Here is a 19597-nt window from a genome sequence, read left to right on the forward strand (position 1 = left end):
TCTATGCAAGAACTTTTGTGGACAAAAAAATGCGGACGTTTAATTGAGCAATATCGCAATACTGCAATATGTATTAAATTCCAGCCATCTTTCTTAATTATAATTTGATATTTTTGAAATATTTCGTAATTATTTTATCGTCATATCAAATCAATTTCTTTTTTTCCTATTAAAATAATATAAAATTATATTAAAATACTTTGTAGACTGTAACTTTTCTATTAATGCACTATAACGTATTATTAAATGAATTAAAATACAAGATAATGACCAGAAGTGATTAAATCAAGTTAAATCATCGAAACGAACAAATATGTATTATGTTAAAAATTTTCTATGCAAGGATCTATTGATTTTTAATTACCCGTAATTACTACGCCATTACGTTCAAATGTATTCTAGAAAAGATTATAGAAATAAAACTTTGTTATTGTTTTTAATGTTTTGTGTGATTATGAGTGCTTGTACATGAAGTTTACACACATTTGATTTTAGTGTGAAAGAAAAATACATGATTATATGATAATTATTATAATTTTTTTCAAAAATTATAATTGTTAGATATCTTTTCTGTATTTACATATATTTAATTGTTATTAGGTAAAATTACTAAATTATTACTAGATTATTACTAAATAAAAAAAACTCAGTTAGAAAAATCAAAATTTATTAGACATTGACAAAAATTTAGTTTCTATTATATAGGATATAACAGAGTTATTCACAAAAGTATTTGAACATTATTTTGCAGAAAAATTCAAAAATTAAAAAAAAAAATTATATATAGAAAATAATAAATTAAAAATATCCAAAGTTTCAGTATTTCGTTTAAAATACAATATTGTATAGAATAATATTAAAATACAATATTGTATAGAATATTGTATACAAAATTTCAAAAAACAAAAATATATTGAAACTTTGAGCATTGATTTCATTCTTTTAAGATAATAACAAAAAAAATTCTATATATCTATTGCAGTTTCTCACAAAGTTTCATTAAAAATAAAAAATTAACACTTTATAAATAAAAAAAACAAAAGAATATACAAATATTTTCACATTAACTCTTAACTGCCATTTTACCATTACCATAGAATAATCTAACATTATTATAATTTCTTTCTTAATTTCTAAAATGTTCTATTCTTGATCTATCTTTGATTATTATCATACAATTATTATGATAAATCTTTCCGTATAGCAAAAAGAAAAAATGCAAGAATCAAATAAATCCCGTGGATTGGAACAACGTTTTATCAAATGTAATTGTGAATTACGCAAAGGAATCGCAATCAAATACCGCTTTTCTCGATCTATCGATGAAAGTAAAAGCTGGAGGAGAACTGCAGAGCCTGGGATCGATCATTATTCTCAAGGACAAAGTAAAATTACATTGGGGCGATGAGAACGAGGAGAAAGATGGAGAGGATGACGATGATGCAGATAATGAGGATAAAAATGAGATGCCGAAAGAATTCAAAAAGTTGATCAGTAAGGAGAAGGGGACAAAAATTGGGTGTGCTACGCCTAAAGAGATCAAACTATTGCACGAGAATGATGATGAGGATGCTCGAGTTCTTGTTTCCGAAGTGAATAGCAGTGAATGGTGGACCATGGTCAGTTCTTTGTTTTACTAATTCGATTCTTTTTTTTCTATATGAATGTTATTTTTGAATTAATAAAAGAAAAGCAATTTATATAGAGATTTATATAATTCGCAAATACTTTCTATAGATAATTGATAAAAGTTTTGATTTATATAATAATTTGATAATTAATAATATTAATGAATTGACAAATTACACATAATAGATTTTTTGGTAATTATCTAAAAAAAGCTTCCAAATAATGTTTTCCTAATTTTTTCTTTTTTTTTTTTTTGCATATAAATGCTCACTCTTAGTTTTTGAAATATTTGAAAAAAAAAGATTGCAAATAATAAATAAATCTTTTTTTTTCTATAAATAATTACCGCTTTATTTATTAAACTTAATCAATTAATAAGATAATTTCTTTATAATAAACAAGATAAATAAAATATGTTTAAGAATATAAAAATAATAAGAATAATAAAATATATTTTTTTATATTATACGTCTTAAAGATTTCTTTAAGATTTCTTAAATATATATTTATATTTATTTATTCAAAAAATATTTATTCAAAAAATTTACAATTTTTTGAATTTTGAATTGAATTGAATTTTTTCATATTACATTACTATATGATATATTTTGATGATAATATTGATGATAATAAGATAAGCAATTTTCACAAGAGAAATTAAAAAATAGTATTAATTGCGATTCAATTATGATATGAAAATATTATTTATAGGTCGGCACAGTGAGCGGTGTCGGTGTAGCCATGTTCGTCGTCGGAATTTTAGCTGTTTACGTGGTCTACACAAATGTTCGTGGACCAACGACACCAAAGAACGCTCGTACCGAAAGAGATACTAGCCTGAGAAGAATAGGCAGCGACAGAGAACCACCTATTCGCTCTCAAAGGCATCCCCGTAATTTACAGAGGAGAGACAGCAACAGAAGTATTAGAAGTACTATTTCCGAGAAAAGCGTCTGATAAGATTTTTTAACGCAAATGATATCAACGACCAAAGCAACTTTAACGAACACTTAATGAAATTGAATTCTTTTAGGATTACGATATTATTTGATTTAGTCATATCGACTATAAACTGTTTCGGGTTGATTCGAATTGATTTTAATTATTCTAATTATAGAAAAAAATGAATAACTATACCAGATAGTTGATAGTATAAATTGTAAATGTAATTCGTTATTCATTCCTATTATTTGATTTAAATTTTTCAATTATTAGATTCGAATTGAATTGAATTGTATCAGATCGATAAGAAATTAATTATATATTTGGTTCTATAGTGATATAAATCTTTTTGATTTGATATTAATTAGCTCAAACTGATGATAAATTTCTTTTATAGTAAAGTGGAATTGATTTAGTAAAGTGCAATTTTTTTGTTTTTTTTAGTTGATTTTTTATTGATACAAATTCATCTTATCTGGAATGTATTTATTATCGATTTGCATTCGATTTCATTCGATCTGTTTTTTTTTCATTCAATGCAAATCGATTCAAATTTATTTAATTACATATGATTCCAGTTTATTATTATCAATTGGCTAAAATAATTTCAATTTTCAATTTAATTTCATTCATTTTAATACGAATCAACTTCGATATTCAAACGAATGTACAACTTTGAACTCAAGTTGGTGCACTACATATTTTCTAGAAACTTTTAACAAGAAATTTTGAATCTTAGAAAATCTTAAATGATAAAATATATCGCCTGTTTGCTTATTAGTTATTTTAAATATACACATATACACATGTACAAGCGCTCTCTCTCTCTCTCTCTCTCTTTCTCTCTTGAAAAGAAAATCAAATAATAATATAATAATATCTTTCTGTGATTATTCTTGAGAATAATTTATCTTTTAATCCTCTTCTAAAAATCATCGAAAATTCGAAATATTAATGAATAGAAACAAGTTTAAACCATTTCTAATGAATGAGATTGAAATGGAACGAATTTTTAAACTTATAAAGGAAAAATAAAAATAAAAAAAAAATACAAAAATGTTAACCATGAAAATATTAAATGAAAAGGATTAAAAATATATATATTTATATTTCTAATGTTAGTAATTGATAAGCTTTCTGGAAAAATAAAACAAAAATATAAATATTTATTTATTTATTTATTTATTGAAAAAAAATTTATAAATATAAATATTTTCACCAAAATGTTTCTTAATTGATAGGAAGCGAAAAAGAAAAATCCCATAATCCAATAAGAATGCAATGTCAAAATGCTTATATTTCAATTATGATGAAAAAAACTTTTATCATAAGGTTTTGGAAAATTGTATATCGATTGAATAAAATGAGTGATGGATAACAATTTTAATTAAATAGATATGCAAAAATATTAGAAAAATTATTTATTATTTATATTAAAGATATATTAAATATTAAAAATATACAATGAATATAAATATTAATATTATAATACTTAAAAAGTAATCAATACATCAAAACATTTGTTGTTAACTTTCTTCTTGACTTGTTGATTATTATTGAATTATTGTATTCCATACAACAATGTTTATTTATAAAATATTAAATTGAAATATTGTATGCGACTAAACATGTATATGTGTACATTATAGATATTTAGTAATAAATTTAATAAAGTTCATTGATCTCTATGTCTCTTGCAATGATTGATCGATAAACATTCTATCGAAGCATTTCAACATTATCATGTAATTAAATAAAGATATATATCTATTTACATGTAATGGAAATATATTAATTATATTTAAGTATATTTTGATTTTCATTTATCAATTTCATATATTCTATTTCATTTATTTCATAGAGATAGGAGATCGAAATTGATAAAATTGACCTTGATGTTCTTTTTCAACTTCGGGTTAGATTATCAACCGTTGAACAAGACATCAAAGTGACACTTCCGGCATGAGGAAACGCGCATGTAAAATCAAACGGGGCGAGTGTTGCCTCGGATATGATAAATTAAGATTGTAAAATAGGGTTATACCCGGCATAGAGAGAGATCGACTATTGTTCTCATCACTTGACCTAATCAAACGTTCAATCAAGATTACGTAACATGCAAAATACATGGTCGATCATTGCGTAGATGAAAATAAGTATGATTACAAGAACAAGGATGTGTTTACCGTTTTAATTATTGTATGAGGATATTGGAAGATTGATTTCAAAAGCCAAAATAAATATAAAAATTAATATATAAAAATATTGATTGAAGTTTATTCTATTTTTCGCTGTCTAATGCAAACTTCATAATATTAGCTTATAATAATATAATATAGCTTATAATTTAATAGCTTATAATTTAATAAATAAATCTCAACATTTTTATATATTAAATTTGTTTTGATCTCTAGAATCGATTCTTCGAACGTATTTCATAAATACATTAATACACTATATTATGCATTTTATATTGAATGCGGCAATTTAAATCATCTACTTACGATAAATTAAATTTAAATTAATTGCAGAAATTGGAAATTTTATTAAATCGATTACAGAGATTATTAAGACACAATAATTAAAAATTTATTATAATTAAAAAATAAATAATGATCTAGAACATTAAATTATAACATTATATATTATAGCTTTATGAAATTTATAAAACCAATATTGCAATTAAAAATATTGCAAATAAATTAAAATTGTAAATATTCATTTGGTAATTCGAAAATAGTTAAAAATGACTAGATTAAAAATGACTAAATAGATTCATAATATTATCTATATAATTATTCACAAGTAATAAATAAAATAATTTCATAATGAAAAAAAAAATATGATTTGTAACATAAGATTGACTAAAACACATTGTTCTTGATTATTTTCTCAATTTTTTTCAATCTTTTTTTTTATTCTCGTACTCTATATAATAATAAATTTCATGCAAATGACATCAAAAAATTTCATAAAAATTTTAAAAATATAAAAAAAATATTCTGAGAATTTTGATAAAAGTTCACTAGCAAATACTATAACGAAATAACGGTAAAACTATTTCATTCATAAACATATCATGAAATGGATTTAGCATTTCTGTAATAACGAGATTTGCTCGATAGTCAGTCAACGATCTCTGAAATCTGAGAAATACGTGACGTCAACGAAGTACGAGTTTCATATAACAGGAAAATATCGTGCACTGTATCATGGGATTTCCATTTCTATTAAATCGTACGGGATTTCCGCTTACAATAAGTTTGAACTAGTTGCTACAATAAAAATGTTAATTACGAAAAAAAATAATTGATGGATAGAATTTAAAAAAAAAATAATTGAATGAAATGATAGATAAATAAATTAGAATTGGTATAATAAAAAAAAATACTGATTAAAATAAAAAAGTAAATGTAGACATAGGAAATGTTGTAATTAAAAAAATCGTGTATTATTTAAAAAAAAATCTTGGATAAATGTATTATCATATCAAAATATGATATACCATAATCAAAATAGTATCAATTATTTTAAAAAAAAATCAATAAATACATATTAGTATCTACAAATACCGTAATTATAAGAGTAAATTATCAATTATAGAAAGGAAGAAAATTAAGATAAATATGTTAAAATCACTTTATTAAAAACAATATTAATTAATGGAAGAAAATTATGATAAATAGAAAATGTCATACTAATAAATATATTAATTATAAGAATAAATATTGAAATACAATAATACAATATATTTTATGCAATAAATATAATATATAAAATTTTTAAGATACATCTTTAAAAAATATAATTTTAAAGTGTTTCAAAAGATATAATATAATTAATTATTTTTATTAATTTTATCAATAACTCTAAAAAGATTCACAAAATACATATATTATTTAATTTTAATAAAAAAAATAACATTATGCAAAAAATAAAAATTTTGTTATTTATATAAACATTTAATTTATAACTAAACTTGATAAAATATAATTATAAAGAATATATTAATATTCTTGTCAATGTTGATTTCATAACCTCTTTTAAACTTGTAAAAAATAATTTCAAACATCGTATTATTTTTTTATATCAAAAACTATATATAAATATTGTTTAAATATTATTATATAAATATGAATAACGAGTAATATAATGAATAAAATGATAAATAAAATGAATAAAACAATAAAACGAATAAAAATTGTTTGTCGATCAATTTTCTATAATTCTAATTTTTTTTTATAATATTCCTATTCCTTAAAATTTTAAAATATTTTTTTATTAAAATAACTAATGTTTTTAGACGATTTTAATGACTCTTAATAAAAGATTACAAAATAAATAATCTCAGGTATTTGAAGTTCATTTGCATATCAATGCAACACACTGAATTTCTGGAAGGATCACAATGAAATCACTAAAATTTTAAGAACTGTTTTAAGATTACTTTCCTCGTTCAAATTTCTGTGAAACAATAAACGAAACTGGAATTCACATATTTTTTGCATCAACTATTTGCATCGGAGAATATTTTTACCGTTTTTATCGTACTGAAAATGATAATCACAATAATCGCATCGAATAATCGATTGGAATTCGTTCATAAAACGAGTGATGCAATCCTTTTTGTTTCGGTTTAACAATAGAAAAACGAAAATTCTTGAGAATAACAATAGAATATTCTTAAGAAAAATTGCGATTAACTTTAATGTGCAGATTTGAAAAGAAGATTAGTGAAAACGAACCGAGACGAGGTTATAATTTGTTCGCTCATTTATTACGATTAATAACGGAATTTGAAATATTTCGAATCACTAAAGTAGCAGAACATTTGAATCACTTCGAATTTGATTCGAAATCTAAAAATTTTTAAAAATCCTGATCATCTTGATAGCTATGAAACTTTTGAAAATTATTCTGACTTATTTACATTTCATTTTTAGCAACATTATCTCTTACTTGCATGTGTATGCAATAATGGAAAAAGTAATAAGTGGTTAATAAAACTGAAAGAAATTCAAAAATTTTGAATTTATCAAGATATTCAAAAATTTTCAAGGTAATAAAAATTTTTGCAATTGAGACTTTTAATTCATTGTATTATATAGTATAATATAATATTTATAATGCTTAAAGAGGTTAGAATGATCGTGATATTGAGAATCAATCTCACAATTTGTTTTAATATGTAATAATTATTCTAATGAATTTAAAACTGAAGTTAAATTCAATCAACACATAAAAACTGATCTTAAATTTTAAGTATTCATAAGAAAAATTCATTGATTTCAGTCCTTTTCACGTTTTATAAGAAATCGGCCTTCTTTTTATCATTTTGATAACTACTTTTGGAATTTTAATTATATACATGATCATAATCTTTTTTATTATAATAAAATACAAAGAATTTTGAGAAAAAAATGAAATTATAGTGATTTATTTAAAATATGAATATTCATATTTTATAAAAAAAAATAATGAGATTGATAAATCAAATGTAAAATAAGAAAAGTGATATACTGAAAAAATAAAGAATTTTAACTTTGAACTTGCAAATATCATTTGTAAATTGACATTTGATATTTCTCTTCTACTAAATCTACTACTACAATCTTCAATCTTTTTTATTGATTATAAAAAATTAGAACAACGATAAAATAAAATTAATATGATAAAATTAATATAATATAATTATTTTGTAAATTTTTCTTACAGTTTTGTATATGTAAAATTGTTATATTATTGTATATGTAAATATGTTAAATTGAAATATTAATGTTTCTAATTGAATTATTATACAAATAACGTGGATAGAAGTGTGAAGTTAAAATATCATCGATTTTTTTTTGTCTTCTTCAAAGCTCGAAATTCAATTCGAAGAAATGCGTAAGTAATTTAAAGCTGCATTTTCACTGAAACAAATTAAATATTTTATCAATATTTCATGTTTTTTAAAAAAATCGTTAAATATTTTTTTATGTTTCTGTTGCTTGATTTCATTTAAAGCGAAAAATAAATAATGTAAAAAAATAAAAAATATAAAAATATAAAGAAAAAATAAGAAGCATGTGATAATTCATAGCAACAGAAATAAAAGCTTTTCCAATGAATGCATTATCTAATATAATATATATATAACGATACTATATATAAATCATTATTGATATTAATACTTTTTTCAAAAAGATATACTAATTTTTACATTATACTAATTTTTTTATAAAGATATATGTCATTGATGAATGATAAAAATATCTTATATAGAAGATATCTTATATCTCACAATTCTATCTGTAAGAAAAAATCTAATCAATAGTAATCAATAGTTATTCTATGGACAATTACTGATTTACAATTTGTATCAACTATTTTTTTTTTAATATAATAAATGAAATATGTACAATTGCAAAATTATTCATATATCTTATGCAAATTCAACTAATAATGTATATTATTAAAATTAATAATAATTCTATTTTATATGAAACATTAAGAATATATAAATCATAATGGGTTTTATATTTATTTCATATATTTAAGGAGATTTTTTATCAAAAAATAAATTGCTCATTATTATATATTATACTGTACACAAAATTTTCATTAAAATAAAATTTTCTAAAATATGTAAACTTCTTGATAAAAGATGATAAATTTTCAATATTATTAGATTATATAACTTATACTTATATATATATATATTACAGATATTTATATAAAGAAAATACCAAAAGTAATAATACAAATAGATGAGATGATACATCATTGAAGTTTTATGAAATGTTGAAAACCAAATAAAAAAAATGAAAAAAAAAAAAAGATTACCACCAAGATCTTGAAACTTGTAACATGATTTATCATATTTTCAATTAGGCGATTTTTGAAATTTTTATTCCATACAAAAAGAAATATCAAAATAATCACTAATAGTTTTAAATTCCTATAAGAATCAAGGAAAGAATCATTAATGAAGAGTAATAATAAATTGTTATTTGAAACTGTATTTGAAATATTTTTTGTTACTGAATAATTCTTTTGCCAAGCGGATAAATGGATTAAAATTAGATTTGTAGAATTCCTTTCAAATTATATTATACGATGATTAAAAAAAAAACATAATACAAGATTCAAGATTTATAGTACAAAATTATCAAGGTGGATAAAAAAAACAGCAATAAAAAAGTTAAGTTGCATTATCTTTATATGAATCATTACGAAGGGGAAAGAAGAATTACATTGAAAAAGTAGCAAATCTCTTGAATAATGAAACAATGAATCACTATAATGGTTAAAAGCATATTAGCAACAATATGCGTCGATATTATTTTGCCTTGAGCTTATGCAACAAATGATATTTAATAAATAAGTTTTCTTTGGAGATCTAGTAAAGTTAAAGATTCACCATAACAAAATTAATATCCATCATTGTTCGACAAATTGGTAGTATAGTTGATATCTAGTAAAAAAAAATAAGATAATTTTACGATCTATTAGTTTGAGATTGTATATATTCTATAATCATGTAAAAATAATTAAGATTAATCTTTAGAATTGTTCAATACTTTACTATTTATTAAAAATCTTGCGATAGAATGTATCGATTCGATACATTTTCATTGCCAATTAAATTATTAATTTAATACCACTTTATAAATAATTTATAAATAATAGATGAATAATTAATATTATAATTAATATTTACATAAATAGTAATAAATTCAAATGATTTTATAATTGACAATTTAATAATTTGATTAATTTTTATTTGATTTTTATATTTGTGATTTATTCTGAAAAATTTTGAATAATTCCAAGAAACATTTTAAACAATTTTAGATAGATATTAGGTTAATTAATTTTGAATTATTCAATGCAATATTGTTAAAAGAATAATTTAAAAGTTATTAAATATATACAAAATTGATTAAATTTAAATAAAATTTGAATCTTTAAGTGTTGTTTAAATTGTGATTCAATAATGAATAATTTTGCACCAAACATTGAAAATGTGAATTAATTTGAATTAATTTTGATTAATTTTGAGAAAAATAGTCGATTTTAAATAATTCTGAATTAAGTTTCAATCAATTTTTAATTTTTGAATGCATTTTTAATAAATGCAATTTTAATTATATAAATATTAATTAAAACTCTGAGCACCATAATAAAATTTATCTATTGATAAACGAAGCATTATGTCATTATTAAGAAGCACAACTAACCGAATAATTAATTTTATTTTCTAACATTACTTAATACTTATTTAAACTTTCTATTTATATCGTTATTTAAAAATTTAACAACAAGAAAGGAGAAAAATAAAAATATAAATTGATGCACAAAAAAAAATGATCATGCAACAAAAAACTTGTGTACCATATCATATTAAAAGTTTGTATTATTTAGTTAGAATTGTTTAACTATTATTACTATTATTATTATTAATAATATAATTATTATTGATAAAATTAATAAGGATTAACATATTGTATTTTAGATTATTATTCAATTGTGAGGCACTATATTTATTATTTTGTTACTGAATACTAGAATGGCAAATTTAATTTGAAATTGAAACAAGAAATAATAAATTTGCTATTATTTCAAAATCATTATTTTTATTATTATTATTTAAAAATATGAAAAATATCTTCAAAATAAATAAATTCATTTTAAAATAATTACAATTTTAAATAATCTATGAATTTAAAAAATATCAATAGCAATGGATATATACTACTAACGAATCATCGAGTTTGAACAAATAGTCAAAGCAATGTGTGACTCATCAGCGACACGTAACCAACACTACTATCATGGCGACGAGTGTATACGCTTCGTGATTGGCCAATGTTTTTTGTTAATAATTTGTTAATAAAGCAGAAAAAAAAAATTTTGCAAATAAAAAAATTGCTTAAAATCATTTCAGAAATGACCAATTAAGCTTCATCGGTTGCCTTTGGGAATGTATAAAAAATTTAGTAGTTCTATAGTTAACTATTTATCAAACATTTTGTAAAATAATATTACTTGAAATAATATTTTTACATCATTTTTAATGAATTATTCCAAGCAATTATCAAATCTATATACATTACCTGATTATTTAAAATAATCTTACTTCAGAGTACAAGCACAAGATTGATAGATAGTTACCTTTGCATTTGTTAATATCTATCATATCTATCTAAGATACATACATATGCACATATGAATTTTATCATATTTTATCAATTTTATATTATTAATTTTTATTTTATTGATAAATTTACTAACAAATTCAAAAATTGAGCAATTTCTGTTATAGTGTTCAAGTAAAACGGAGCTAGTCATGGGATATCATCAAGGAAGTAATGAGGCAACCATGGATGTCGATGTGATAGTGTCGAAGGGACCAGAAGCAAGTGGTAGGCAGCGGAAAACAGCGGTACAAAAGATGCAGAGAGATGGTGGTGGCAGAATGGGGGACAACGAACAATTCAGGGTCCTCGTAACCGGTTCTATATAAAAGCACATGCTACATCAACAGGAGGAGACATTCTCATCGAGTAATCGGGACGGTGATGACCGAGACTTAAGGTCATCGAGTTACGACCTACGAATATCACGTTGCATACCCTTAGTTTGTACTTTTTGCCACTATCAATCAGTGCATAATCGATTATACTTTGTTCAACGATATTTACTATATTCATAATCAAAAATCGATAAAAATTTAAAATAAATCGGATAAATTCAACAATATTATTTGTTTTAAATAATATCTGGAAAATTATGATACATAATTTTGAATAAAAAAAAAAAAAAGAAAAAAGTGATTGTGATCAAAGAAGAAGAAAAATTTATCCTCGTAATTAAAGATAAGAAGAAGATCAACAAGAGCAAGAAAAAAATTATCACGAAAATTTCTACTAGAAAGTAGAAATTCTCTAAAAGAAGGAATAAAAAAAACGGATAGGAAAAAGTGTGTCGTGATTAAACCACGAAAAAGTGTGAATAGAAAAAAGGAAAATAAGAGGAAAACGTGAAGAAACATTCGAGAAAACGTGAAGAAACTATCGAGAAGAACTTGTATGTGTTGTAAATATAATATGCATACGCATATTTTGCACTCTTAGGTAAGAAATCGAACGGATGTCGGAGTGAAAGTCGATTATCTCCTAAATTCGATTGGTCTTTCGAATATTCTACTGGCTCTTGTTTATACCATATAATTTGATCAAATTTCTCGATCGCGAAAAACAGAAATCGAAAGTAGACGAAAGATTGGGCAACGAGAGAAACCGCCTCTAAGGTAAGCGAAAAATTGACTGATTTATATTATATCCTTTATATTTATTTATAGAATTTTATATATATAACATTTCAAAATATATGGAAAAATTAATAGGAAAATAATATATTTAAAAAAAAATAAATTAAATTCTAAATTCTAAATTTAGATTGATAATTCTAAAAGATGAAGAATAGAATATTCAATATATCTTGAGAAATAAAAAAAAGGATAATTAAAATTAATTTTAATTAAAGATAGTTTTAATTTTTAAAGTTTTAAGATATAAGATATATTAAATTTTATAAATCAATGTTTAAAAATGTTTGACGCAGTTAATGATTATTTAATTTTTTTATTTAATATAAATTATTTAATGTTTTCTTTATTTGACGTGGAATTTGATTAAAAGTATCAGCAGTTTTATCAATTATAGTACTCTAACGTTAGTTATTAATAGTTATATCATAATATTAGTTATATTTAATGTCTGCATCTTATTTGTATACTATATTATCGCTTTTATCTTTATATTTTTTATTATTTTTATCTTTTGATTTTTATACGTATATTACTTAGAATTTAATTTCAAGCACTTCTATTTTTTTCTATTTTTCTTCTAAGAAATTCTTTTTTTAAAAAATAAGTTGATTAAATAAGTTAATGATGAAAATTGAATGGAATAATATAATGAATAAAATGATATAATTTTTATTTATAATATATAATTTATAAATATAAAGTAAAATACTTTTTATCGAATAGATGAAAATTTAATTAATTTTTGATTAAAAAATAATAATAATTAATTAATGATTGAAAAAAATATTTTTAATTATTATTATTGATTAAATATTGATCAATATATATATATATCTTACAATTTTTTTTAATTATGAGTATCTCTTTTTAATTTAATTGTAAAATATTAATTAATTAAATTAAATCAATTATTCGATGTTTATTAACACTGATTTAGCGAATATTGAATACATTAAAAAAAATTATTAACAGTTGAGGATTATATTCGAATTATCTTAATTATATTAATTGGAATCTACTATTCACTATCAATTTTTATTCATTCAATATACATACAATAAAAATAAATAAGATATTTCGTAGAATTCGCAATTCGAGTAATAATGAATTATTAAAATTCTAATTTATAAATTTAATATTTGATATTAATATTGATATTATTATCAAAAAAAAAATATCATATTTGAATAAAAAAAATATTTAGATATTAAATTTATAAATATATAATATTAATTTAATAATATTAATTTAATAATATATTTAAAAATTAATTAATATTATTATAATTTATAAAAATTGTCTTCAAAACTCCATTATTTTAATTAATTAATCAATATTTTATTGTACAATAAAGATTTATTAATTTAATAAAAAGGTATATACAAAATTTCAATAAACAATAATTTAATAAAAAATTATTGAAACAAAATAGATTATTAAAAATCGTTAAAATTAATCTAAAAAATTGTTTTGAAAAACACTTATATTTTTCATTAAAACAATGAATTTCTATTCTACATATTGATGTGTATATGCATTATATACGGGCAGACACTTTCATACTGTGGAACGTGTATTTTTTATTTCTTTCTAATGGTTACAAAATGTATACCCGTTGTGTAAGAGTTTCACGCGTTTCTTTACTGCATCGTCGGTATGAATATAAAACTGTAACGATCACGTTCACGATTAGAAAATTGTGATTCAACAATAGAACTCTTTTTCTTTTTTTTTTTTTCTTTCATATTTCTGATATATAGGATAACGAATAGAATAATAGCACGTAGACTTCAATAAAAAATTAAAGAACCGTATGAAATACATTGAAAAGAATTGCATTCTGTAACACAAGAATTGCTAAACATTACCATTGTTATACCTATGTGGGAAAATTTCAACTTCACTTATGAAATAATTTTAACTTTATGCAATATCATATTTTTTTAAAATTTTATTTTATTTGTTATCATTATTAATATGTAATATATGATATATAATATTATATGTACCTATTATATAATATTATTATATATGTTATATATTATAGTATTCATGCAATAAATATTATAATAATGATAATATTTTGAATTGCATTTTTTGATTTTAAAATTTAATAATTGATATAATATATTGTTGTCATATTATATCATATATTCTTATCATTGATAAGAATATAATTAAAAGAAATTATTAGACAAAAGTTGAAGATTCAAGAAATATTCACGAATTTTGATTGATTTATTTTGATTTTTTATTTTTATTTTTGAATTTTCCCGAAAATTAAGTATCATCATATTTTATTGATTTTTTTTTACAAAGAGATTTATTAACTTTTTTATATTTTATATTTTTTTAATATAAATGTATATTACGATTTAAACATATGAATATTATAATTAGATATAATTAGAATATATAATTATATAATAGATATAATTAGAATATATAATTATATAATAGATATAATTAGAATATATAAATATAATCTAAATAAATTATAATAATATAATGAATTATTTAAATTTAATTGATTGTTCTCTTTTCTAATTAATAGAATATAATATTATATTATAGAATATTATATTCTATTATATTAATAGAATAAATTATCATAATGAAACATTAAATGTTAAAAAAATATATACATACCATAAAATAATAAAAAAAATAAATATATGAATAGAAATTTTTTTAAAAATAAAACATTACTTATGAGTAGAAAAAATTAGTAAAAAGAAAAAAATATAAGATAACGAAAAATATCAATTTATTAACAAAAATCAGCAAAAAGTATAATTAATAAAATGATCGAATATTTAAAAATAATCAATTGGCGGGAAAATTCAAACTATACTAATATTTATATAGTAACATTTGAATTAAATATAATTTAATCAAATATATTTTTTGTCGAAACATCACTATTAAAATGTCAAAGATGAACACCCACTCTCAACTTCCTTTCATCTCGAGTTATAATCGAAAAACAAAATCGAATTTTGTTAAATTGACAAATCGAAGGCCGATATCGACTTTCGCGCAAAATCCAATTATGTCAAGGTATATTATATACAAGTATACAAGTCAGTACATACTTGTACATATTCTGTTTCTTGTTACATCGAAGGTTATACATCAATCATCGCTACCGAATGCGATAGAGCTTATTACATATTAATTTTCTTTGTTGAATGTGATGAAATCAGTGAATGGTTCCGGCATTATTTGCTTCAGTTTTTTATTTATCTCACAATACACTTGTAAATATAATAGTTGTAATTGTAAATATAATAGTATAATAGTTCTTTTCTGTATAATTTCCTATGGCGAAAAAAATGTTTTGAAAAAATTTTTAAGTCTAAAAATTATCTGATTTATTATTATTATTTAAATTTGATGAGCTCCTTGTTAATTAAAGAAATTTGATAATTTTTTAATTATACAAAAAAATATTTCAAATAAATTTTTGCTTTTTTTAAATAAAGTATCTTATACAGAACATTTATTTAATTTTCAAGATATATTGTAATATTGTTGAATCTTTTCCAATTTTATTGTGAAAACTTATAAATCGAAATATTTATAATATATGTAATTGATAGTACAATTGATAAGATATATGTAAAAATAAATAAAAAAAGAAAGAATAAAATTTTTTCATTCGAAGTTTTATTTTTTAATAAATTAAATTTGAAAATTTTTCAAAGAGATACAAGAAATTCCAATTGAATATGAGTGAATTACTCGTAGGTTATTCTATAAATAAATATAAAAACAAATGGAAAATGTATAAAATTCCATTTAAAAAAAATTAAGAATAGCATTTTAGAAGTTTTAAGAAGCATATCCTCGAAAATTTGTTACATCCTAATTAGAGACTTTAACTCTCACTACTAGTTTTTTATTCGATTAATTTTCCCTATAGGAATCGTCAATCTTTTATTAATTGAGAAAACACTTGGGATTTACGTGAATAGATTAGTTGTGCTTTGTTTGTCGTTTTGATTTGAGATTCTCATATCGATGAATCATATTTGCGATAAATGCTTCTTAGTTGCATGAGAATTCTTGGAATTAATCATTTCTTTTAATGGAAGATATGTATATTAAATTATTAATAAATGCTATTTATATCTATTGTAATAATAAAATTAGATAAAAAATCATTTTCAATATGAATTAAAATTTTATTATTAAATTTTCAATTTACATATATAAATAAATTCATGCTTGATAAAATTATTCAAGTATTTTATATTATTTTGATATCAAATTTTTTCGTGTTCATGGTACTATAACCAGCTACTATCGCGGTTCGATTAGACTACTTACTTACTTACTTTCGTGATTGATCAATGTTTTTTATTAATGATTCATTAATAAATCCGTGACGAATGTTTTTGCAAAGGAAAATATTATTTGAAATTATCTTAGGAATTTCTACTTTTTCCAATATTTTTGGGACATATTGTATAAAGATTTTATTGTATAAAAATTTTGATACTTATAGCTTCATTAAAAGTAATATTAATTCCAGATGGGCACCATACTTCAACAATCAGTGTTAAAAGGCCGACAAAGAGTTAATAATGGAAAAGAAAAAAATTTACTTCATGAATTATTCACTCAGACAGCAGTAAATTATCCCAATCAACTGGCAATCTATTATAAAGGTATTTATCAATCATATTATTGATCATAAAAGAAAAAAAAATCATATGTAAAAAAATAGATAAAAGAGTTCTGTAAGGTGTAAATAAAAGAAATTGATTACTTTCGTGTTAATTTATGAATGTTTTTTACAAGTAATAATATTTAAATGCGAATAATTTAACAGAAATCAAGATTCTAATTATAGATATCATAGAACATTCTACTATTAAATGATATTACATAGTAATATCGAAATTGAAATTATTTCCTGTATTACAAGTTCTTGGTATAAATAACTTAACTCGGTATAAAACCTTAACTCTATGTATAGTATAATTTTATTACCATTATAAAATTTTTATATCATGATATTAAAAAATTAATTGTTTCAGAAGTTAATAGTTTCAGAAAAATTTAATATATGATAATTTTTAATTATACTATAATAATGATTTTGTATTTGTCAAAATTAAAAAAAATATTTTAATAACTTAATGGATTAAACATAAGAAAACACGATTTAAAGGATTAGATTTTATAAATTATATTAATAATAATTTAAAAGAATAAAAAGACTATAATTATTCTAAAAAAAAAATTAAAAAAATTAAAATTAAAAAAATTTTAAAAAACTGATTTTCATATATATATCCATAATAAAAATTATAAAAAAGAGCATATTTTACTTATTTCGATTTTTAAATATCGTGAACGAGATTTTGAATAATTTTTTCCTATATATATAACAATTGCTCGATAATTTTAAAAATATTTACAAAAAAAATTGCTACTTTGCATAGAATGTATCCAACTTATAAATTATATTAACTTATATTATCAATTTATTATAAATATATCACAATTAGCATCCAAAATAATGGGGGACCTAATATCAGTATACTTATCGTAGATCCTTTAGATTAAGAAATGCAAAAATAAAATATAAAAAAAAAACTTTAAATTATATATAAAATGTTATAACTTCATTTAAATATTGCTTTATTTATTTTCATTATTTATTATTCGAAAAATCCATGAAATGCTCAAATTCGGTTATATTTCAAACTTATTAAGAATACACGAGGAAATAGCTTTTTAATCGGTTCTATTAGATACATGTTAATTATTTACGTAACATTTATTAGCGTAATATGAAGATATTTATGAAACATATAAATATATACAATAATAATAATCTTTTTTAAAATATAATAATTAAATAATAATAGAAATCTTTTTCAATATCTTGGAAAATTCAAGTAGTAATTATATGCATGGAAAAAATTCATTCAAAATCTTACATTTTTTTCTATTCGTGTTTTTTATATATTTAAAAATTTACAATCGGTAAGAAAATTCCTTTTCTAAATAATTACCGTACTTTCTTTTAACTCTGTTGATAACTCTATTTCGTTTTTTCAATTTAACACAGATGACAATGACCAGGAATATGTAATTTCTTATGAAAAATTGAACGAGATAACCAATAAATTGGCCAGAGTTTTTCAAAAACTTGAGAAATCAGAAAGTGCATCAAAATCATTTGTAGCGGTATGCATGAAACCCTCGCATCAGTTACCGACCGTGCTGATTGCCATATTGAAGGCCGGTATGGCATATTTACCCTTGGACACAGAATTCCCTATGGTCAGGATGAAACATATTTTAGAAGAAGCAAAACCTTTTGTGGTGGTGATCGAGCAAGAAAGTAAATGCGAGATTTTTTTTCTTATAAATGAATTTTCTAACACCTTGTAAACCGAGATTTAAATTCCTCGTTGAATAATTTTTAAACGTTATTTAAACGTATACTTACTAACTATGGAGAAAAATAGCATCTATTAAAAAATCAATTGAAACTTATGAAACATATAAATATCAATTTAATCAAGCTTAAGCTATTAATATTACTTTGTAATACACTTATTATTTTTCCTATATATATGTTATATATTTACTATATTTTACATATATATTATCTTATATTATGTTATATATTTAATACATTTTCTCTAAACGTTTTATTTTTATTTTTTTTTTTTTTTTTTTTTTTGCAAA

At 21.2% G+C, this 19597-nt stretch overlaps 3 protein-coding genes across 4 annotated transcripts in view; 2 read left to right on the forward strand and 1 right to left on the reverse strand.

Annotated features, from left to right (window-relative positions):
- Positions 1–2794, forward strand: part of LOC102674430 — a 15540-nt gene extending 12746 nt beyond the window's left edge. Inside the window, exons 8-9 of the mRNA XM_031508952.1 lie at positions 1205–1619; positions 2341–2794. Coding sequence (XP_031364812.1) covers positions 1205–1619; positions 2341–2586 — 661 coding nt within the window. The 3' untranslated portion in view covers positions 2587–2794. The remainder of the gene's footprint in view (positions 1–1204; positions 1620–2340) is intronic.
- LOC102673239 (orexin receptor type 1) overlaps positions 1–19597 on the reverse strand; it is a 105324-nt gene that overhangs the window by 74834 nt on the left and 10893 nt on the right. The window lies entirely within an intron of this gene.
- The window catches only part of LOC102675498 (mycosubtilin synthase subunit C), a 15857-nt gene continuing 8361 nt past the window's right edge, over positions 12102–19597 (forward strand). Inside the window, exons 1-3 of one of the 2 annotated variants that reach the window (XM_006612526.2) lie at positions 12102–12865; positions 17424–17559; positions 18972–19247. In XM_006612526.2, coding sequence (XP_006612589.1) covers positions 17424–17559; positions 18972–19247 — 412 coding nt within the window. In that variant the 5' untranslated portion in view covers positions 12102–12865. The remainder of the gene's footprint in view (positions 12866–17423; positions 17560–18971; positions 19248–19597) is intronic. The other variant, XM_031508947.1, reaches the window with a different exon arrangement.

This window comes from Apis dorsata, unplaced genomic scaffold (genome assembly GCF_000469605.1).
Source record: "Apis dorsata unplaced genomic scaffold, Apis dorsata 1.3 scaffold_113, whole genome shotgun sequence".
Taxonomy (NCBI): domain Eukaryota; kingdom Metazoa; phylum Arthropoda; class Insecta; order Hymenoptera; family Apidae; genus Apis; species Apis dorsata.